The 25,758-nt window shown below is 36.3% G+C and overlaps 1 protein-coding gene across 3 annotated transcripts in view; it reads left to right on the forward strand.

Annotated features, from left to right (window-relative positions):
* The window catches only part of LOC109859757 (5-hydroxytryptamine receptor 1), a 94,161-nt gene that overhangs the window by 52,640 nt on the left and 15,763 nt on the right, over window positions 1–25,758 (forward strand). For all 3 annotated transcript variants that reach the window (XM_020438300.1, XM_020438297.1, XM_020438298.1), the window contains one exon: window positions 23,577–23,756. In XM_020438300.1, coding sequence (XP_020293889.1) covers window positions 23,577–23,756 — 180 coding nt within the window. The remainder of the gene's footprint in view (window positions 1–23,576; window positions 23,757–25,758) is intronic.

The raw sequence follows: 25,758 nt of genomic DNA on the forward strand, positions 1-25,758 counted from the left end.
GTGATAAGCACGTCACAGCACCAAGTCGGCGAATTCTTAGATATATTTCTGGGCGTTACCGCATTAAAACTGCGTCGCTTAGCGCTATGGACCGGCCAGCTCTGGCTTAACAGAGGGGCAAAGTTAGAAAGAGTTGTCCAGACGCGAAAACACGACACTTACCAAGAAATAAAACGTATCTTACCTTTAAAATAACAATTTATTAGATTATCACGTGTAGATCGACTTCTAAAGCGGATGTAATATTTACAATGATAAAAGAAATACCAAAAGTTAACAAAGTAAGAGTGACCGATTATTGCCTATAAAACAGTCTGCGTTAACCGTTAACAAGTTCAAAGTCAACCCGACTCACATTGATGGAAAACGCATGTAGAATTCAAATAATAAGCAGATATTCGGAATTTTGTAAATTGGATAAGCCAGGCAAGTTACAATTCGATAGCCAAGTTACAATTCGGTTACTTTCATAATTACTTAACGCGCGATAACCAAGGATAATACAACAAAAACTGGTAGAAAAAAAATAATAATTGATAGTTGTGAAAGAAAACCACAGCGTGCGTCTCGTTAGAATCGCAATTCATACTCGTTACCACACGGCGGAATATGCTCGCCAAAATTCTTCATATGCAGGCAGATACGTGCAGCAAACGGTAGCTATTAGAAAACCAGCCAGATAGCAAAACAAGCAAATAGATCGAAACTGCAGTACTTATTGATAATCTCAAAGATGCCCAGAGAATGATGTCGTACGGGCTCGCCATCCGAAACGCAAGGGCTTTCGATAAATAAGAATGTGAGCAGTAATATATTGATCCGACGTTAATTATTTGATACAACACTACTTTTCGATACGGTACGGTACGGGAGCAATTACAACAATAACAGCAAATCCGACGATATAATATACGCGCAACGGCTCGATTTTGCCGTCAAGCATGAGATTCACTGATGCGCAGCCGGGAAATTTAAACAGATAAGAGGCGAACATTGAAGCTTGAAAGCCCTATTATTACAGCGTTGCTTATCTATTAACGCTAATGCATTTATGCCGCAGGAGTCACGGTCTCGCTAGTTCTGCATCATTCGAAGAAGAATGTCGGTCCCACGACGATTGGTCTCGCTGATAATTCTTCTCTAGTACTCGCCTCGAATTTTACTTAGAGATATTTTACTTACTGATATTCCGTGCCGCTATTCCGTCTCTGGGCTGATTATCAAAGACGGCCGCAACCTCTCCGTTTCTTTGTAACCATGACTGACCACTGTTCTCGCATCCAGTCGCACGTCTCGCTCTCTTGCTCTCGCTCGATTCCATCGGCCTTCTGTTTTTCTCTTCCTCAAATCCCTCGAAGTCCCTTCCGCATCTGTCCCTGGTAGGTGATCGTCCCTTGATGGCTATAAGGCACCGAAGTGCATACAAAAGAGAATTTTTGTAACTAACATGCAACTTAAAATTCTAAGCCTCGAGATAATTCTGGCTTGTTTAAACGCTTGCTTTCCCGGCACTCTCGCATAGAACATTTTTATGGCGAGGGAGAAGCAGTAGAGAATACCACATCACAACAGATAAAAAGGAAAGAGCATATAATATAATCTATATGATTATGTGCTCATGTCGTATAAGAATGTAAGATATGGTTGAAGGTTGATTAATAAACATTACCACTAACTTACGAAGCACAGAAAATAATGTCAATATTTATTCCACTCTACACACTTTATAGATTACATTAATAATGTTTTAACTACGCTGTTACCACTATCAAGGAGTTGCTCAGCTAGACTCTTGCCAACAAATACCGTACACGTTATCCGCCAGCACATGCTACATCAGCAAACCCGACCGATTGTAAACAGTGCTTTGCCAGCAAGCACGCACGCAAAAAACGTGTCACACAAGGACACGTGTACAAACGTAAACCTATGAGAATTCTAGAATTTTCCTTACAAGAGATAGACTGAACGTATGAAAAAAAAGTGAGTCAAATTGCGGAGAGAGACAGATACTCAGAAGTGTATCTTTGTTTTTGTTTCTCAGAGTCTGGAGTGAGGATTCTTTATTAAAGAAACTACTCAAATAACGCTACATATCGGCCTTATCGACCACTTTTTTATATCTCACGCTTTTAATCGCTTCACTATGCTATTTCTCATTCCGACTACTTTTCTTATCTGTCTCTCTCTCAATCATATCGTCACTAAACAAGAATAAAACTACGGTGCTAAGCATCTATCTTTTTCTTTCTAGTTTGACTATTTCTTTCCGAGAGAGAAGATAAAGAACGCATAGTCTATATATTACATGTCTATAATGCTGTTACAAACTAAAGAAAGAACAACACAGAATTTTAGAAAAGAAAAGTTTAACAGTAGTATGTGGGCACTTATGGCGCGTCAAAACAAACCCTTTCTACCGGTCTCCCCACATCAACTGGCGCTATTGCCCCACCAGAGTGGTTTTCCCTTCTCTTTCAGTTTTGAGGGTGATTGGCCACGCCCACTAAAGGGGATAGAAATGTGACATGATTTATGACTCTATAAATTTTTTATAAATTTTGTATAATTTTTTTAAAATGTGTCTTTAAATTTTTTGAGGAATTTGTGTAAGGAGGGGAGGAAAGTTCGAGAATGTTTGAGTGGAAGTGTAATTCTTTGAGATGTAATTCTTTATTAAAAGAGTATATATTTATTGAAAAATCCGTTTGAAGCGTAACTGGTAATGCTATTGGTGCCGCTTCGATGTTGTTGCTTCGTACGTTCAAACGTGTATGAGAGCAAGTTGGCGTTGTCGGTTGAGAGAGGAAGTGTAAGAGCGAGGGTGGCGTCGGTCCCGAGAAGGAACAATCAGCGTCTGGTACGATATGGCTCCCAATGAGCGAGGCCCGAGGTAGTTGATGGAGATGCTAGGGCCCCGAGGAAGGACCAATGAGCGTCTGGTATGATATGGCTCCTAATGAGCGTGGAGCAGAGTTGGAGGGCGTCTAGGCAAAATAGAGACCGAAATAGAAGTAGGCGTCGCAAGTCTGTGGCTAGAAAGTTAGGGTTGCGTGCGTTCTGATGTAATATAAAAAATAAATTTATGTGTCCGCTGCAGATTTTTTTTTTGACCGATTTTTATCTGTGCGAACTTGTGCGTGCGAATTGACAAAAGCGTGCCGATGAACATAAGAAAACATAATTTTTTTTTGAAGATAAAACGGTTTATGAGACAAGTCGACCTGTATGTGCTTGTTCGTGGGGGGTTGGACAAGAGCGTGCTGTACAAAAAAGAACATAAGTTTTTTGAAGATGAAAGACATAATTTATGACTCGCAACCTGCGCGTACTTGTTCGCGCGAGAAACTTCAAGAAAATTCTACGAGAGTTTTCGATAAATGGATATTCAATGTAGAACGTTTATAAAAATGTTTGTTAACGGGTGAGGAGTTTAGGAATAACTTCCCGTTTTCTTGGGAAGAATAACAGAAAACAACATAATAAACTTATTCGATATAAACTTAGATATATTGTGAATATATAAAAGAAAATACAAGATTACAGTTGATTATTTTTTAGTTTTACAAGTACATTATTGAATATAGTGTTCAGGAAAGCGAGTTTGTACATTGTTGGATTTTGTAGAGAATATTTTACAAAATAAACATACTAATAATTTGTCGTTGGTGTCGAAATTTCCGGAAAACAGTTGTAGAAATTGGAAAAGATTATACCCGTGAGCCATAAAATAGAGAAACACACAGCAATAATGCCCGTACGTTTGCGAGAAATATCCTTGAAGTTGAGTCGTATTACATGTGTGTGTTACGGAGTTTCTTCGAAGTCGCAGAAGGAAGCGGGAATCTGACGGCGGTATTCTATAGCTGTCGAAGTAAGTGGCGTGTCTGCTTTCATCGAGGAAAAAGGCAACCCAGTGGGTTCCTGGTTGATTGTGATTGTCTGTGTTAACGACGATTGCTGTCCACTTCGTCTACACCCTGGGCAATTTGTCGGCTGGATAAACTCCCGCGTGTCCAGATATTTACAGTTGTCGCAAGGCTTGCAATATTTCTTTCGTATTCGTTATTTCGATACAGGTAGTCGCGAGAATGCAAAATGAATTGCGTGTATTCCTCTTGTACCTCTGTTTGTACAGTGACGTTGTTTAGGCAGGAGGTTTTCGGCGGGCAATCGACTTCACTGCGCGTATCTTCTTCTGTTAATTGTTCTTTCTCCTCCTCCTCCGTTTTGATATCGGCAGATTGTATCATGCTGATCTCATTGCTGACGAAGCCACTATCGAGATGTTCTTCTTCTTCAAGTACAACGCTGTTTAGGTTTAATTAGCGTTTTAACCGAAAAGCGTTACGTAGAGCGCAACTAATGTCAGATGAGCAAACTCCGTGATACGAACACTGTGATATGTTCTCTTCGCTTTTCGAGATGGATTTGAACGACGGAGAGAGAGATTCCAGATTATATATGTTTTTAGACAAAAGCTTTTCTGAGAAATCCATTTTTTCTTCGCCTCTGATGTAGATGACGAGAGTGTATTTGGTGACTTCTCGAAGATGTCTCGTGAGATAATTGAGATTGGTTTCCCCGTCAAACCATTCGATACCGTGATAAATTTGTGTAAGCCAATCGTTGCATCGTTTTAATATTTGCGGTAATTCGGTGAACGAGAACGGAGGCATCAAGATCCAGTTTCCGAAAATCGGTCGGTCTACTGCGACATACGCCACTTCTTTTGGAATAAATTCACACACGACGCCGCGAAATCCTTGCATTTCTATAATCACTTTTATACTCGGACATCGTGAAAACGAAGCGAAGATATCGGAGACTAGAACGAAACTGAAATTTCTCCACAAAACGCTTGCGACAAAAGACGTAGTAGAAAATAAAGGTGGAAAAATGAAGTAGGGGAAAAATATCTTGGTTTTACGCATGTGCGGAAATATGCCCTTACGAAAAAGAACTACTGCCAATTACATATAAATAAAGTCAGTGATATAAATATTACTGACAATCACATAAGAATATTATTAGGTATTACAGGAATTACTGAAAATATTACTGACAATTACACAGAATGCCAGTAATTTTTTCGTACCACTGCCGCAATATATTACTGCTAGTAGTTCTTTTTCGTAAGAGTGATTTTATCCGTTATAATCTACAATGATTTGGCGCAAAGGATCGATTTCCAAAACACTGTCGAATTCCGCATAAACAAGACAGTTAAGAGGATGCTGAACCGCTGGCAAAAGTCCGCTCAATCGCCTACTCAATCGCTACGCTATCGGGTATGTGGCGCCATCTCTCGGGATCGAATCAGACAAAAACAAGGATAGATAACATGAGAGAGACAAGGATAGACATATATCTTTCTCTTCTGGTGCAAAGTTTGGGAACTACGTAGTGCTTCGTGCAGTGTTTTGACAGGAAAAATAACCTTTGTGTCTACAGGTCTAATTTACAGGTTCAATACTTTCTCTTCCTGCAAGCGTTCAAAGTGTTTTTTAATACTTTTGTAATATTCTTACAGGTTCTATCTAGCGGGCCAAAGTGTGTTTTGTGACATATAAACTGTTAAATCTCTAGACATACTTGATAATGTAAGGTAGTCAATTTTCTTAAAAAAAATTTTTTTCGTTTCATAAACATTTATTGTCTCGCCCGACTCGTTACACTGTTTTCTTTTATTGTGGAGAACCGTTTTCTCATTTGTGCAGTACATTTGACAAAAGTCATTATTCAGACATTTTACTATTTTTATGATAAAACAGGACGGTTCAGCATCCTCTTAATAGTCGTTTCGAGAGTTTTTTCGAACCGTGCTTCAATTCGCAAACTACCGTGTTTCATGAGATTCCAATGTTCGACGCAATTGGCCGATAACTCGGGAGTGAGATCAAAAGCGAAGAGTGTGTATCTGTGAGCATAAGCATCTCTGCTTATAGCATTGTCTTTGTTTAGAAAATGAATACCCGTTCCTGAGATAAGAGTAAAAGAAAAGCCTCGATGTAGAGAGGAGAGTCCTTTGAAAAGGAAAGTTGAAACGGTCTACTAGGGATTTACATTCCATCAACGTAAAGCAACAGGAAATTTATATTAAAGTTTTTAAAAATAAACGGATTAAGTTTACTATCGCCATTAAACGCCCTATTTTCGACAAAACTGATTATTACCTTTGGCAGTTAACCGCGTATCAGTGTGCCCAGTTTTGACTCTCTTACAGCACGCTGCAGCAAGTGGAGGAGATACGCACACAAGCGAGCAGCCGTGTACGTGTGCGTTCGACACTTCGGCCGTCTTCGGGCGGTAGAAGAGAACAGAGATATGTCTACTGTCTCTTTCTTTCGACATAGCTATACCGTACGCAGCTAGCACGAGCGGCTAAGCCTCGCGCTAGCATCTGTTTATCAATTTTCGCTGTTTGTCCTCGTTCTTGCACTTATTACAATACTTACAGAAACATTTTGATTAAATAAAAAAATATTAACACCATAATAGAATAATTAGAAAAATGAAACATATGAGGAGCATACATAAAAAGTGAAGAATATACATCCACTCTTATGGCCAATATATACGTCTTTTTGTTTTAAACAAAAAAAGTATACTTAATTATACATTTAGTAAAATTATTGTTAATATAAAATACATAGAAGTAAAAATATATTTTAATGTTGTTTATTACGTAAACAGTATTCTGTTCGTATACTTTTTACTTTGCTACTCGCAATTGCATATAATATAAATTAAAAGAAAAAAAGTATTCTTACAATAAGAAACAATTTTAGTGTGTTTAAGTTTTAGAAATGAACTACGTACAAATTGTTACTCAACGGAAATTGCGAGAAGGTGGTGGTCTCTTCCGTCAAAAACAATGTAAAACATTTGTTTTGTTCAACAATTGTAATGTTTATATATAATGAATGCAGAATAAGAGCGGAAATAAGACATATCGATAGAGAAGGACGGGTCAACATCTTGTATAAATATACATATATAATATTTTACTGAATCTGTAACTTTTGTTCAAAAATTGTGACACACCCGAAGTGTAAAGATAGATTGAGTCAATCTGAACAATCGTTTGCCATTTTGCAAAATTCGCAATATTTCTTGGAGTAATTAATTAATAAATGTGACCCAATAAACGCGTGAGCGAAAATTCGGACTCTGTATGTATGATTTTCAGTTATAAAGAAAACTGGCTTATCTCTTGCAATCTAACAGCAAGAAGTAAACCAAACAAACAAGCAACATGTGACACAACTTCTTGCTGATTTTTACTAAAAATCATACACGACTACAGAGTTTATATCATTCCTTTCCAAGCACTTATTGGTTTCACTAAGTAATAACTTAATAATTATTGCACATTTTGCAAAATGATACAGAAATTTTCTATTTAAATTGACTCAATTTATCTTTACATTTTGGCTTGATCACCATTTTTCAAATATTCTATGTATCTTAAAATATATAGGATGTCTGACAACAAGTGACAAAGCTGAAGCATGAAAATAAATCAATCTAAAGAAAAGTAATTTATTATTTTGCAAAATTTACTTTAGTTATTGATAATAATTAATGAAATCTAAGAAGTGATAGTAATATGATGCTCTAAAATTCCAAATTGAATGATAAATATAGACCAATGAGAGCAATAACACAGATGAATGGATTGCAAAACGTTTGCAATCAATAAATTTCTAAAATAATTACCACACTCAACCATCTGTGTTATTGCTCTCATTGGCCTATATTCATCATTCAATTTAATTACTGAATGTAAATTAATGAGCGCGTAAGAAGTGATGATTCAGACTCTATAGATAATTGTCAGTGTATCAGTTGTAAAGAAAAGTGGCTTACTTCATGCAATGTTCTAACAACGAGAGGTAGAGCAAACAAATAAGTGCAGCGTGTGACTCAGCTTTTTTTGAGCAGCTGATTCTCGCGAACAAAATATGGCTGTATAATACAGCAAGTACGGCCATTGCATACAAATCGCCGTAATCATAATCGCCGTAATCATAATCGCCGTAATCAAACGTAAGACATATTGTAAAAATTAACCAATTACGTCGTTTATATTCATCGTTTATTGAGTTGGTGAAAAAATTCTGCGGATTTGTAGTATAAAATTTAAACACAAAATCGACATTTATAAAAATTAATTTAGTCCACAATGTGTTGACCGTCTTGATCTACAACTTGTTGCAAACGTTTCGGTAGGGCCTTGATGCCGCTCTCGTAAAACCCTTGGGACTTGTGGGCGAAAAAATCAACGAGGTGATTTCGGATGGCCTCCATTGAGTCGAATTGATGACCGTCAACATTGTTTTGCAGCGAGCGAAACAAGTGATAATCAGACGGTGCAAGGTCCGGCGAATATGGTGGGTGCTGCATCATTTCCCAGCCAAAGCTCTGCAATTTTTCTTTCGTGATCAAAGAAATATGTGATCAAGCGTTGTCACGATGGAAAATCACACCTTTTGTATTCCACAATTTCTGGCCGCTTCTCTTGTACTACCTTGCACAATTTGTCGAGCTGAGCGCAGTGTTTCTTCGAATCTATTGTTTGGCCCTGCGGGAGCAGCTCAAACCACAGCACTCCTTTATAGTCCCACCAAATACATAGCATTACTTTCTGTGGATGCAAATTAGGTTTTGCTATCGTTTGTGAAGACTCACCCGGATCGCACCACGACTTCCGCCGCTTAATGTTGTTGTAGACAACTCATTTCTCGTCTCCAGTGATGATCCGTTTCAGAAATGGGTCTAAAGAGTTTTGTTTCAGGAGAGATTCACACACTAAAATCCGATCCATGATGTTCTTTTCGCTCAGTTCGTGCGGCGCCCATACATCAAGCTTTTTCACCATGCCAAGCTTTTTTAATCGATCCATAACGGTTGTATGATAAATGCCGAAGCGCTTCGCAATCTCTCGAGTCGTTAAGTGTCGATCACTCTTCACTGTAGCCAGGAGTTGNTCGTCGTCAACAGAATTTGGCCGTCCAGAGCGTGGTGCATCTTGGAGGTTAAATTCTCCGGAACGGAAGCGAGCAAACCATCTTTCGCATGTGTCTGCGCTTAAGGCCAAGGTACCATACATGGCGCATATTTCGCGCTTAGCGTCCGCCGTTTTATATCCTTTACGGAATAAAAACAGCAAAATATGGCGAAAATGCAATTTTTGATCTTCATTTTAGTTGTATGCCGTACACGCAAAACACGTCCGACCAAAACAAACACTTTTGCCAAATGTCAAGCGTAGTGTGACTTGTCAAAATATATGCGGCAGACTGACATTTGAACGACACGCGATAATTATTTTCTGACACTAGTGTCATCTATTAAAAAATCCGCAGAACTTTTCCACCAACCCGATATATTCAAACATGGCAGCCTTATTATTCAAAAATTCTATGATTAAGTTACGATATGTCTTATGACAACGGCTATGTGTGATGGCCTATAGTGTGGCACTATTTTCCGTGATTAGCTTTCCGTATTTAAATCCTCACGGCCATGTAACGCAGTGAACATCGAGCGATATGCAGTAGGCCGCACAACAAAAAATACTATATAATAAGGTTTTCTTGTCTGAATAATAATGACACAGCGCTATCATTTTCCCACTTGCGGTAGATAGCATGATGCGTTTTGTTTTGTAGTGGTTTCTCGGAAAATGTAGTCTACTCTCATTATTAAATTCAAAAACTACTTTACTCAAAGTGCCGTCTTGCTTCTCAGCGTGTACAGCTTTTTGAATAATGTTGCGTGTCAAACGGTGCCATTTCTGACATAATGATATTGAAGTCCGTAACATTAGCTTTGTATGTACTTCATCTTCTACTAAAAAATTCTCTCACTTCACAATGCTGTACTGCTCGTACAGCTGCCATTAGCTACCAGCGGGCATAGACAGATATATAATATATAGACTGCGCGTTTGGCTGAAAAGATATCTTTACGGTTGACAAAGACAACATACTTTGAACAATAACTCTCTTTCTGTCTATCAATGTCTGTAGTGGGATCAGGGCCTACTATTTCATACCGCCTAACCTGCCATCACTCCTTAATCTCTTTCATTCCTCTTCATCCTCACTATTTTTCCATCCTCACTTTTCCACTACTAATCTATCAATCAGCGAAGACTTCTTTTTTCCCCACTACTTTGTTAGACAAAGATAAGGCTACTGATCAACACTAGCTGTCTCTCTCAACGTCGAAGACATTTTCTTAACATGGCAAAGGTAGAGAACGCGCAGTCTATATATTATACGTCTGCCAGCGGGTGTTTCGCACACTACACTCTCCCCACTTTGCCCACTTTGCTTTCTGTATGCGCAGATCTATGAATTATCTCGTTGAACAGAATATACTACTACATTTTTTTAAATGTTTCCATACAAACAATCTAAAACATTTAAATCTGGCAACCTTGCCAGGTTGAGCATACCACGATTTATCTATCTTTCTAGAAAGCGCGCGTTTAATATTTTGTGAGCTTCTGAAGAAAAGTGCACAGGAATTCTGTTGTGTTGAAAAGGCAACGTAAATACGGTTATTTAGTGTTACATGTTATATATATATAAAATATATTATATATATTTCTTTTAATTTAAAAATCTGCGATAAAATTTGCCATCACATAACCCGTTGTGAATGAGTAAACTTAAAAGCTGCCCACAAAAATAGCGTCTGATCATTGAACATGTTTAGGCTGCGTTCGGAAAGCGCGCTATCTGCGCTATTGCATTATTCTATCTTTTTTTCTTATTAGATGTAAAACAAAGATGCAACAATGCAGATAACACGCTTCCTGAATGCAGCCTTAGTGAGCGTTCACTGAGCATAGTGCGTTTAGCAAAATTTACTCAATTGTTCTACAACAGTAGAGTTGTCTGAACGCAAGTATTATAATCGCTCAAGAAATTATGAGGAAAATTGTATTATTGTAGTTTTACATTGAAAAGGACTACAACCAATAATCGAAATGTTTGTTGTAACAAGAACAATATAGACTTGACCTTGTTTCGTTTTCCTTGAAAAATTTCTGACCATTGTAACTACACTTTGATATTTTTTAAATTTTATGAAGAAAATGTTTTTCTCGCGGTTAGAATTTTTGCAGAGTGTTATTCTGATCGTACAGTTCGCATTCTTTTATGAAAAGTGTGTAACGTGCAATACATTGAATTTAGAGCAAACGCATTAGTAACAAGCATATCATTACATTCTAAGAAGAGTTTTGTATGTTCAATGAGAATTTCAGGACCACAATCTGTGTGCCATATCTTTAATGTATTCGGTTTCTTGCGGTGCATCGTGATTACATAATAAAAGTGGATTAGGCCTCCCGGGGAAACCACTATAAAAAAAACGCACCGTGCTATCTACCGCAAGGTGGTGGGGAAATGATAGCGCTGTGTCATTATTATTTGAACAACAACAATCTTTAGTGTATTTTGGCGCGCGGCCGTACACTCGCTCGTTATTCGTTGCGTTACATTGCCGTGAAAATCAGCTGATTGTAAAAAGCAGTGCCATAAGCAAAATGACAGCATAAGATCAGCATAAGTCGTCATAATGATTTACGAAGCATACTACAAATCTATGCTAAATACTCATTTGTCCAAATGATCTTATGCATTTGTAGGGGATCGATTGTATATCTATGCAATGTAGCGAAAATTACAAAAGTGAGCAAATTTACTAGTTGATAATCAATAAGATCATAAATATTTTACTAAATTTGCTCACTTTTATAATTTTCACTACATTGCATGATACACAATCGACCTCTATCTATCTGTGTTATTTTGTGTGTCATAGCAAAGAAAAGACTGAGAGCAGTCACAGTCGCATTTTAACTGTTATCACTATTCTATTCTGTCTAATAGCACTGTATCTATGGTGCACATTGATATCTACATAATCATGTCTACAAGCGGTTTGTCAGTGCGTACACCCCTCAAGAACTTGGAATTTCTGCTCCGCAAAACGAGCTCAAAATTTTTAACCTGGTGAGTTCAAAAGCTCATAAATAGCTTCTAATTCTGCAATAATTTTGAATCGATTCGGACAAAGTGGGAGGGTTAGGTCCTGTGGGATAGTGCGTACGCCATGTGCACACACATCTGTGATTCTATCTACCGTGTTATATCCGACCGATCGTCATCTTTCCTGCCGACTTACTGACATTTGATCATTTGACTGGAAGAGCATTACGCGATCGTGATCCTAAATAGCGACCAATACAACCATCGTTGTCATCTTTAACGACTTATAGATGTTTGATCGATTGATCGGAATGGTAATACGCAATCGCAGTTCTAAATAGCAACGATCAAACGATTGTAGCCATTTCTGATGACTTATTGACGTTTGATTGTTTGATCGGAAGGGAAATATGCAATAGCGATCGTGGATAGCGTCAGTACGTCGTCTCAAAACGTAAAACTATTGGACATTTACTAAATATTTAACGTTGACAAATAACATATACAGGGTGTCTGACAACGAATTATAAAGCCGACGTGTGTAGGTAGATCGGATCATTCTGAACAGAAAAGTTATATACCATTTTGCAAAATTCGCAATATTTATTGAGATATGAATTAATAAATGTGAACCAATGAAGGCGCGGNNAGCGATGATCGGACTCTATAGGCGTGCACGATTATCAGATGAAAAGAAAAATGGCTTCTCTCATGTAATGTCTTAGTAACGAGAGGCGGAGTAAACAAACAAGCGCGGAACGACTCAGTTTCTTCGGGCGCTATTCGGCGGTACGCAGCGAGCAGCGGCGAGCGAGGAGTAGAGCTGATAATTGTGCACGCCTATAAAGTCCGATCATCGCTCCGCGCGCTCTCATTGGCTCACATTTATTAATTCATATTTCAATAACTATTGCGATTTTTTCAAAATAGCAAATAACTTTTCTGTTCAGAATAACTCGATCTACCTACACACGTCGGCTTTATAGTTTGTTGTCAGACACCCTGTATATGTAGTTTTTTCTGTATGAATAATTTTACTAATTATGAGCGGAAAGCCTTAGTCGCCAAATGCTGTATAAACTATCTTGTGCTTCCATGATTAAATATCACAGATTTTTGTTGCTTTTTTTTATGTCGTATTATTTTTTTATGTCGTGCCTATCGACTTCGTGATTTTTCAGAAAACAGACTCTTCTTCTCTAGATTTTGTTCAACAATACAAAAAAGTTATTGTGTTATTACGATTTATTTTCCGCTGATGTATTTTTTCTTTAATGTTCTATGAAGCGGTAAACGCGGTAGCGGAATCAAGTTTTATCTAATCCAGTAATGTTACGTCCTGGCCCATGGATACGGTCGGGCTGTGGTGTGACGCAACAGTAAACGCGTCGTTTTCCATATCTCTCTTTACAGTGGACATGGAAGTCCCGCTGTGAGAGAGTCAAGCGAGTTTGTTTATATTCGTCGACAGGTCAACGGCGTACGCCGATCTTACTCTGTCCAACGAACACTCGCTCGTTGGTCCCTTTTTAGGTCTGAGACGCAAATCTCATTTACCAAGGACGGGACCTGGCGATTTTAACGAGGAAGTGAGAGTGGATTGTACGGAGAGAAGGATAACAAAGAATAACTTTTTAGTTTGATTCCACACATTATAAAGTAGTTATATTTATTNAAAAAAAAACAAATCAAAATCTTAGCAAATTACTAACAGACAGGTGTGTTGAAACTAATACAATCACGGAGCGCATAATCGTTTTGTACAAAGTAATCTATAAGCTAGAGTGCAAGTGTGAAAGAGAAGGGGAATGCGAGGTGTTTAGTACAGCCAGCCTCTTTAACCCATATTTACGCAACTTAGATCATCTTAGAAATGTATTTTCTTATGTCAGTTGACAAATTCGGTTTTGTTTCATTTCTTAGGTTTCAATGGAAATAACGATAGGAATAAATTTGGATGTGTCATGATTCTAAGACTGATATTCGGAGATAAGCGGACTTTGTTTGTTTCCGTGATTTAGGAAGGAAAAAGAAATAATTCGGACGCTATTCACGACTGGAGTCGCGAACTGCTCTCCCGGCGAGAGTGGTCAAAGGGAATTGACTTCTCGGTCGGGTGCTATTCACGACTGGAGTCGCGAACTGCTCTCTCGGCGAGGGTGGTCAAACGAGGAATTGACTTCTCGGTCGGGTGCTATTCACGACTGGAGTCGCGAACTGCTCTCCCGGCGAAAGTGGTCAAAGGGAGTTGGTTGCGGAGAAACAAAATAATATGCTGTGGTGGAACCTCCGATTAAAATTTGTGAATGGACTGACTACTTACTGCGGACCCGTGATAAAAGGTTCTAGGCTGTTGCGGCGCAGTAGTTCACTCTTGGATCTCACATTCTGCACTCACTGTCACTCACTCATTCGCTGTGGCAGTTCTAAAATCTGCGGCTCTAACTGCCTCTAGACACGCGGCGCGGTTCTTTTTCTCCGGTTCCGATTCCGAGAGCCCTGGCTTATATACCATTTTGAGTAAGCGAGGACTCTCCCAATCGGGAACTCAGTTGAGCTTTGCTGGTTCCTATTTGTTAATTAGTCGGTCGGGCGACTTGCGAGATCGCCAATCGGCGACGATCTCTCGCTTCGATCGCCTCGTCCGATTTTTCGGAGAAGGAAAAAGGGAGAGTGTTGTCTTTTCGATCGCGCCGCATAGACCCTTCGATATTTATTGAGTGATAAACCTTTTTTATGTAATTGCTCGTGGCGACGGATCTTTACTTGCGCCGGCTGCCCTAAGTTTTATAGGATGTATTTCTTTGACCCGGAGATAACCGGGTTTATTTGGAAAGTTGCTCGGGATGTTTAAACAATAATAAAAATTTCCGTTTGCTATTGTCTACGAAGGAATTTTTAGGATTGTTGCTAGGCTCGGTTTATTGTTTTCGGGCGTCGATACGATTTCTATTGCGCGCCTATCGCGTCAAAGTCCGAGTCCGTTCGTGTTATTTATTGTTTCTTAAAAAAAAGGAATTTATTGTATGTCGGCGCGTCACGTTGCAAGGAAAAGGGCACCGTGGAGATCTCAGGACGTAACAGTATAATAAATCCGATCCCGAAAAACTAGGTTTACATAAATTTAAGAAACGTTCATGTTGTCGTCGGACATCGAATTTTGTCAGCCACCAGCGTGNGTAATGGTAGTTCGTAATTTGCCTCGTTTGGCCGCTATGTGGCAACACTTTCGTGTTTTTTTTTTTTTTTTTTTTTTTTATTAGTAAGTATATATATTGCCAGAGGACTCTTGTCCTAGTAGGCTTACAATTCTTTAACGAAATCAAGTGTTTTTTTTTAGGCTTAGTCACAGTATTCCAATATCAATATCATGGAGGAGTATGTATAGGGTACTACCTCCGTAGTCAACCTTCGAAATCAAATTGTGCAGTTCTTTTTTGTTCCTACTACTACGCGATACACGGCCTTCTTTCACAGTGGGCGTGCTCATCTGTGTCGGGCTCGTGCTCAGGATGTTGTGACTACGATCGCCTTGTGGGAGGGAGAAATTAACTCGGAATTATACCCGAATTACTTTGGAGGCCCAATTTAGTTTGCCGATCAATCGAAAAACTCGGTTGAAGGGAACCGGCCCGGAAAAAATCCTTAGGTGGTGAGCGGATTCGAACTCGGAACCTCCGGATTCGCAGCCCCTGCACTCAGGCCGCGAGACCACTGGGCCGATCAACACTTTCGTGTATAAAATAATAAATAGAGCGCAGGCACACACACACAGACTTTTATAGTATACTAGACCGCTAGCTTCTTATGTACGGCTGGCTACAAAATCCATGTACTTACGTCGTCATAGAGGGGGAAGATGGGGGTACTGAAGAATGCAAGATGGCCGTCATGTTTGACAGCTGATTGAGTTGTAAGGTTGTTTTCTTTGTCTGCCTTATTTCGGCAGCCAAAAACACAACAATATTTTGGCATATTGGTTTTCGTTTCTTTTAATGTGTGCTTTATGCCGTCAACCGCCATATAACCTTCACTATGCTGAACTGCTGAATTGCTATCTGCGCATGCATCGTCACACGTACATAAGTATATAGGCAATGATTGGATGAACTCTCCTTATCGTCAAAATCAACCAATAAAACCCGCATTCCACATTACCCCCATTGTACATAGATTTTGTAGCCATTTTCTACGCTGAGATCACGCGAGCTAGCGGTCTAGTGTAGTATATAGAAGTCTGTGCACACACACAATCGCGCTTGCTTGCCAAGCATTCAAGGCGCGTTCACACTGTTGACTATCGCGCATGATTGCACTATGTTGCACGACGATATATAATAAAACAATATAATACAATAATATATATATATATAATACAAATATTTAAAACATTAAAAAATATTATCGAGCGTACTCTCTCGTTATTAAATTTGTTAAATAAAAAATAAAAAATAAAAAATAAAACATACTAAATATAAAATAGATATACTATCCTATGTTAATTTGGTGATTGGAAAGTTCCCGAAAACGCGGTTTTACAATAAAGCTTATGAATAACAAATATACGCATTTGACTTATTTTAATATTCTACATTTAACGATACATAGTCCTTTTCGTAAATCGCGGATATCTCGAGAACCAGAAAAGATAGCTTGAAACTAATTTTGCAGGTACCTTCAATCAGCTACTCTGCGATTTATGACAAAAAGTGAAAGTTAACAACTTGAATATTTCGAGAACGGTAGAAGTTAGAGCAAAATAGTTTTTACATCTCAGTTCCTATTGGTTAGGTGCAAAATACCACACGGTAAAAGTTTGATGAATTTCTATTATTTAAATAATTGATTGTTAATAACTAAAGGTAGAAAGTTCGAACTAGGCTGGTATTTTGCAGTTTGTTGCGCTAAGGATTATGACGCAAGCCGTTTTCCTCTATCTCTTTTAGTTTAAAAGTTATTAATTTTGCAACTAACTGTGATGTTGCGTGGTAGCGACTTAAAGGTGATAACTTATCGATTTTTGCGTAAAGCTGCGTTGCGTTTCACGCATATGCGCGCATGTATCTATAGTACACGTCACGTATAGTATAGATAAATGCGCGCATATGCGTGAAACGGAACGCAGCTTAAAGTTTCTTAATAAGCTTCAACAGGTTAAGCTTCAACGGTAATTTCATGGAGATAAAGGAGGGAACGTTGTCGAAAAAAGGTGAAACCTATGCAGCCATGTTTATATGAGCCACTAGTACTGCCATCTGTTAGAACTTTACAATACTTCGATGAAATAATGCCCAGAATGATATTTTAAGAAATCTAATAAACATATTTACTTAAAAAACTAACAAAAAAAACAAAATTTAATAAATATTAATTATAGATATTATATTATAGATATTTATAACATTTAATAAATATAGGTAAATAAATAAGTAATTGAAAAAAATAACTTATAAACATAATTTACTGCCCTGCAAATAATATTAATTTATTATAAAAGTGTCTCTTGCTTATATTAATATTTTTATTATTCTGTTTTACAATATAAAAAAATCTTGTCTGTACATATTTTATTATAATACTTTTATTAAATTAAATTTATTCTATGACATGTTAAAAAGTTTTGATCATATGAATGAGTTATCAATTCTTCAAATATATTAATCATATTTAAAGTTAAAAGTACATTTTGTGTAATATATAGAACGGAATATTTTGAACTAAAAGTTATATTATTTTCTTTTATAGCAAATCTGATAATCTTTTCTGTTTCAAGGCATATTTTTATCACGCTTTCTGAAGGATATATGTTAAACTTCCACGATCTTTTATTTGTATAATTTTCTTTGATTTATTAATATCAATTAAGACATTAACACAAATATCACACATGATGTATGTTTAATTAAATGTCTTACAATAAATCCAGCTATGTAACTTATGACTTCTATAGAATATTGATCTAAATTAATAATATTATAAATTAATGCTGCAATATAAGGATGATCGTGTTCAACTGAAATTTGATTAATATACTTTTCAGTGTCAAATTCATAATTATCGATCATACGATCAATCATATAAGTTTTATTTATTAATTCCTCTGGTTTAAGTACACTTTCTTCCTGTCACTAACAGATTAATACGCATGAACGTCAAATAATACTACTCTCAATGTGTTGAAATAATACCACTCTCATCAAATAGATAGCAGCACTAGTGGCTCATATAAATATGGCTGAAGGTTGTTTAGAGGTCAAATCCCCCCCGCACCATGGCTTCACTCCCCGCGCTTATAATATCCCTTAATGCTCCTTCCTTTATCTCCATGGGTAAATTTTAATACGTGATATGTAAAAAATGCATTTGGACTGCCGAGATGTTTTTTGTTTGACGTCAATCGAGAAAACATGTTCATGCGTAACAAGGATGGCCGTGATTTATTCGTTCTACGCATTTAAGATTCGTTATATTGTCGAAGTAATAGTATTTCTCGGTTCTGTACTTTTATCGGAATTGTAGTTTTGTTTAGCCGCGAGCATGATGTTTGCAAAAAATTTTATTCTCGATTATGTGGAAAAAGAAAAATCAAGAGGCACGGTAGTGCCTCGCGCCAAGTATATGCGCAAACGAAGTGCGCGCGCGCTGCGCAAGGTACTCCGTGCCTCTTATACACGAGAATGGCCCGTTTATGCGTTTCGAGATTTTCAGATCTCAAGAATGGCTAAACTGATTGAGTTCGGCCTAGACTCAATAGAAAAGTAAGATCAAGGCACGAAAAAAAGTATCTCGCGGTTTTTTTCTTCCGTTTCTTCTCTACGAAGAAATCTCGGTGCAAAATCTGAAATCCCGAAAACCTATGTTCACTTTTTCGTCCACGTCTTGGGACATGGATTTTGTCAATAGAACGTGCTCTTCTTCTTGTCGCCGCCACGTGACAACACTTTTGTGCACATATGTATTGCGTTCAATTTGAGAAGAAAATTTTACTGCGCATAGGGAAAGAAAAGCGGGCAAAGTAGCGTAGAGAATAGCGTTGTATGCGGGATTATTGTTTGTGGAACACTTGACAGCCAAGGCTGTAAAACGATTTTTTTAATAAGGGAAGTGCGTGAAATTTTTGCTCATCCGGTTTCTCTTCTCAAATTGAACGCAGTACAGATGTGTATCAAGAAGCACGGTAGTGCCTCGCGTTAAGTATGTGCGCAAAGTGTGTGATTTTATTATAATATCTATAACATTAATATCCATTTACATTAATAAGCACAAACAATATATGTACTTTCACGTAGGTAGAGAGTAATGGAATTTAGTATACAATATAATCTCAATGAAAAATTGTTAGAAATCTAATGATATATATTACATGTATCCGTTCGTTAACTCGTTCGTACGCTGCAATATCGGTTGTGCAAAATTCTATCGTTCTGTAAGTAGTATGTCTGATGATATGCGTATCATTTCTATAGCATGAAGCACAGTAAACTATCTCGAATATAACGTTTATTTACATTTCAGAATATAGATTTCAACTAATTGTAAGTAAAATTAAAAAACTTTAAATGTAGTTCATCAACTCGTTCCACTACAAGTTCCAATTTACATGCGAAATACAGAAGGACAATTCTCTCAATTATCTAAATATCACAATCATAATAGAAAATAGTAAATTCTTTGCGATTGGTACCGCAAACCAACTTATTCAGGTAGATATTTACATTATTACTCACAGAACCTTATCAGTCATAAAAAAGGCACTATTTATTCCTTGGTTGATAGAGCTATATTTTTATCAGAACCTCAATTTTACAACAAAACCTTACGATTCATAATCAACATTTTAATTAACAACAATTATTCGATACATTTAATTTTCAACACAATAAAAGATAGATTGAGAGTATTGTTTTTAACCAAATTAAACAAACATAATGTAGATAACACATGGAAGGATAACAATGTAGAACACCTCTATTTCGTATTTCTATACATTCAACAGAGTAACAACAGCTACGACCACATTAAAATCAACAACAAAATAATAAAACCTACTTACCGCAATTTAAACCAACTATCTAAATTTATTAAAATCCATAAAGATTTTGTTCTTTTAAACAAACAAAAAAATGTCGTCTATCGGATTGAATGTTTACATTGCGAGTCTTCCTATGTGGGACAAACTAAACGACAATTGTCAACTCGAATTAAAGAACATTCCAATTATGTTAATAAAAGACTAATAGATTCTTCGGTTATAGTGAAACACAGCTTTGAGACAGGTCATAGTTTTAATTGGAATTCAGTTAAAATCTTGGATACTGAGAGAAATTATTTTAAACGTCAGACTTCCCAAATGTTATTTATCAAAAAAATAGCAGCATGGATTGAATTTGATGAGAGACACCGAATCTTTACATACATACCTATTCTAGATAAAATATAATATTAATGGTAGGGGGAGATGTGTCTCGCGTCGAATCCAAGCTATTCTTAATATTAATTATACAATTTGCTCGCAATATTAACAATAAGTATAGAAAAATAATATAACAAGGTCTGTTTTCGAGCTTTAATGGATCTTAAAGATTTATTTATAAACAAAACGCAAATAAAATTTAAAATTACAAATGACAAACGTTTCGGCCCTTACTTGAGCCCTCTTCAGCGTACAAAGGTAAATATAAATATAAGTATTCTGAAGAGGGCTCACAAGTAAAGGCCGAAACGTTTGTCATTTGTAATTCTAAATTTTATTTGCGTTTTGTTTATAAATAAATCTTTAAGATCCATTAAAGCTCNAAAACAGACCTTGTTATATTATTTTTCTATACTTATTGTTAATATTGCGAGCGAATTGTATAATTAATATATATTTTACGTTTTAATACGCTGGTCGAATAATGCGTACATATCGTTCTATACACCATTATAATTTTGATCTCCAAACATTACGTTCTATGTTTGGTGATAATATTACACGTCTTCTCAAGGACTGGATAGATCTGAATTTCAGGAAGTCAAACATTATACAACCTACCATGGACTTCTAATGTAAGATCTATCATCTTTTCTTTTCAATTTCCATCTTCTTGCGAACTTTTGTGATATGACGTGATTACTTCTATTTATATTTATATTTACCTTTGTACACTGAAGAGGGCTCAAGTAAGGGCCGAAACGTTTGTCATTTGTAATTCTAAATTTTATTTGCGTTTTGTTTATAAATAAATCTTTAAGATCCATTAAAGCTCNAAAACAGACCTTGTTATATTATTTTTCTATACCTATTCTTAATAGACTCAGTATCTAACTTGCGTTCATATAGGCATAACATACTAAGATACTCGATTGTTAGATCAATAATGATAGTGATGAGTGATATGATCTTAATTTCATTATATTTTAACTTATAACACAAGTATTATAATTGTGACAACTTAGAGCGTAAATAATTTGTAATGTAGGGGAGAGGGGGGTCAATTGTAACACGGGGCACTTGTAACAGTTAATAAAAAAATACCATAAAGTTTAAAACAAATTTTTTTTATTTATGTTTCCCTATTTGAGTTCTTAAGTTGACGATAATTCTGAATTTTTATGTTAACTTAAATTTATTATAATAAAGTTATTCACTTTTCTTGGCATAAAACCGTTTTTCCCGCACTGCAGGAAATTATCAATAACATTTTATATTGTGCACATAATAATAAAAAACTTTTTCTTATACTTTGATACATTTGTTATAAACGATATTCAGCGCTTTTTAATGTAAGTTATTTTGCAAGTTGTATTCAATATATATATTTACAAAAAATGATCAGTAGGGGTCAATTGTAACAGCGCTCTCAGGGTCAATTGTAACATTTGTATTGCGTTCGACGCAGTAGTCTGCGCGTGCGATGTGTAACCTAACCTATTCACTCTAAAAATCCTGTGATGTGATAAAACATGTGCAATGATCAACATTAAAATTCTATATTATTAAGTGTATTAAGTGAGTTATATGTAATAATCAGATAGCTGTGGTAAGTAAAAAACTGTAGGATTAATATTTGCTTAATATGTTATATAACTTATTTATATAAATCATGTTTTTATAGACATCAATGAAAGATACCTCGAATAAGATAAAAAAAAAGTAATCGAGGTAAAATTTCCTCTGCAACATATGAAGCAGCGTGCAAACAAATTGTAGAAAAATAAATAAAAGAAAAAAACAAAAGAAAACGACCAAAGACTTTAGATTTAGATTGTTCAAAGAAGAGTAAATTGATAAAACAAAATAAAAAAAATAAAAAAAAGAAAAATACAAATTAATATTCTATTTATTAAAAATAAATATATGTATTTGTTATGATAACTGTAATACATATTATTATGTATTTATAATAGTTATAAACTATATAACTGTTGTTGAGAATATAAACCATATATATTTGAAAAGATTTGACGCTCGTGAAATAGGCAACAGAAATATGTAAGGCCGATACGAGCATTCGCAGGATGTTTGTGCGGGAACTAAGCGTGTACATATATATATATATATATATACATGTAACGAATTATACTTGCAAATTTTTACAAGTATTTTTTGAATTGAAATATCAATTCTTAAAATCATACGGGATGCTAGATTTGCATCTCACATATGAAAAACCCCGGATACTCCCCTAACTAATTTTTAAAATATTGCGAAAAAAACTTGTAAAAATTTGCAAGTATAATTCGTTACATGTATATATATATATATATGTACACGCTTAGTTCCCGCACAAACATCCTGCGAATGCTCGTATCGGCCTTACATATTTCTGTCATATATATTTGTTTTAGATATTCATAAAATAAATGTATGTTTTTTATGTAAAATGTATCTACAACTTTGTTATAATTGACCCCTATTACTGTTACAATTTTCCCCATCGCTGGGGTCAATTGTAACACTTGACTAATCAGCATAATAATGATATATATTTTAATTACTACACTTTAGTTTATGATTATTTTAACTAGTAAAAATCTTAAAGTACATGTTAAAGTTTTATCTCACTCAATTTCACAATTATAATTTACAAAACTAAAAAGATATTAATGGCCAAAAATTTTTTGTTACAATTAATCCTTCCCTCCCCTACCATGGTATGTAATTATATTATTTCAAATGCGTTAATCCATAATCTTTCAAAATTAACACTTGTATTAACATTGTCAACAAAAACAATTGATAAGGACTAAAATTATAGTCAAAACGTCTTGACACAACTTAAATTACATTTATTCCTTCACAACATCCTGCACGGGCTCTACATAGCGTTTATTTCAAATTTAACATTGGTAGTTCATCAATTTTTAACGATGTCTAAGAAATCGATACTGACATTGATACTGAAATTAATATTGATTAACTGCATTGGACTACATAACTTGTCACTTTTCTTGAGAAAATCCTAACACTAACTTTAACACATCAGAATCTAACTTATTAGCAAGATTATAATTTTTTATAGAAACAAAACATTGAAACAAACACAATTCGATACAAATTAAAATTCGTTAATTATGTCGCAGGTATATTACCAAATATTTTGTGCTGCACGCAATATCGTGATGGAGGAGATAAGAGCGCAACTCCATCTGCATGGACATTGTCGTTTTAACGTGGAGCCATCAATTTCACAGCCGACCGCATCCATTTTGAACCGTCAAGCTAGTCCGATCAAACATAGAAGCTCCAGCGCATCCACAACAGTGAGTATTTTCTTTTTTTTTTTTTTATTATTAGCTACTGTATAACACAAAATTGATACATAACAAAACGTTCACAAGATAATTCTTAAATGTTTTAAATATCTTGTGTTTTTGTTTTATTCTTTAACGATGCTAAGATACCACCAAAAATATTTCCTACTCTACTTTATTTTACGCTTTGTTTACAAGTAGGTCAATGTAAGCAAACTAATTTTTATGTACTCTGCAAATAATTTTTGAATGCGCAAACTTGACAAACAGAGAATGTTTGCTGAGAGACCGTAATAGAAAAACATGTTTTGGTCCTGCCAAAACTGTTAACGCACAAAGACACGATAAATTTTGTTGGTATACAATACATAAAAGTATTGCAGTTGATAGCAAGTATATACATACATGTCGATAAAATTGACGACAAATAGATAATTGGTAAAAATCGACTATATTTTTTCTACTGTACCGTAAATAAACGATTACCGTAATAAACAATTTGCAGAATCACATCTATTATATTTGGCACTAACAAACGATAACCAGATTATTTTGGATTTTTTGATACGTCATTTTTGCTTGCAAGTGGCAGACCTGTTATGATTTTATTTCTCTTTGAGATATCTGCATATACTGACAAGATATAACTCAAAAAGTACTTAATGAAATAATGTTTTATTATAGTGTTTTGGAAAGCTCTCGAGATAAGCTATAAAAATATGCAATAACATGTAGGGAGTTCTATTTACAAAAATAAGTTTGACCTTGAAATGACCTTAAAGGACATAATCAAGATCAAAGTCAAGATCATCATCTTACTCCTCGCTTGAAACCATACAACTTTGCTATTAGACATTTTCTCCAAAATGCATTCTAACTAAAAATATTCGGGGAGTTCGTTACTTTTCGATGACTTTGTATATTGGTACAAGGTCGCGGTAGCAGTTCTGTCCCGTCGCCGATCTCCGCGATTCGCACACACGACCGCGGGAATGAGAAGACGTGAGTTATCTTAACAACACTTTATTAAACTACGAATTATTACAGAAATTGCAGGATCGTCTGTAACGCGTTGTGACAGCTTCGCGTCCGCGATACGTCTCTCCACAACAACAACTCTGTCGCCCGGCAACGAACAATCGCGCTGAGCGCACGCCGTTCACGCGGCTCACGCACTCGGTGTCCGCTGCCCCTCCTCTTCAAGAATTGTCGTCCCGACAATTAGTGCGCTGGCTTCCGTCAACTCCAGGATCAAGCTTCAAACTTCAATCCAATTGACACCAGCATTTGACGTTTCCAGAGTCCCGACGAATTTTCTTGTTCTTCTCTAAACTCCTATCTAGAGTAAGCAAACACAACGTCGAACTCACACGTCTCTTTCTCCTTTCTTCTTAATTCTCTTCAGACAAGGGAGAGGGAAGAAAAGTTCCCGTAGGCCCAACGTCCCTAAGGACTCCCCAGGTCCCCGCATCGGCATTTGCCCTTTGTCCCCCGGGAAAAACACGGATCAAAAACCGGAGGCTAGGCGGTCTTCCCTAATATAATAAAGCTAAACGTGATGATTTTCTTTCCTCTTAATTTTCAAACGGCGCGGAGTGACACGACGTCGCCACCTTCCGACGTCCTCGATAAAGCAGGAAAAAGGAAGGGAAAGGAAGGAATAGACCCTGAAAAGAAAAACAAACAAAACTTTTTCTTTTAAATTAATTCTAAATATTTTTTTATTTTAATTCAACGATTTCCCTTTTTTTTCTTAATTTTCCGGGTGTAGCCCCGACGCGTGCTCCCATCTCTCACAAAACGAGGTTAATCTAATCGCGTGCACTACTTCAGTTTTGTGTCTCGGCGAACGACGGATACAATAAACAACATCACTTAATTTCCTCGTGACTTCAAAAGAACCCTCCCAACTTCTTTGTAATTTTGGGGCTTTCCCTATACTTTGACGCGGATTGAAAAACCACACCTTCTGACCTACCTCAAAAAGAGTATGCCTAGTCTTTCGATCGTA

Source organism: Pseudomyrmex gracilis, unplaced genomic scaffold (genome assembly GCF_002006095.1).
Source record: "Pseudomyrmex gracilis isolate BER0280 unplaced genomic scaffold, ASM200609v1 scaffold_284, whole genome shotgun sequence".
Taxonomy (NCBI): Eukaryota; Metazoa; Arthropoda; class Insecta; order Hymenoptera; family Formicidae; genus Pseudomyrmex; species Pseudomyrmex gracilis.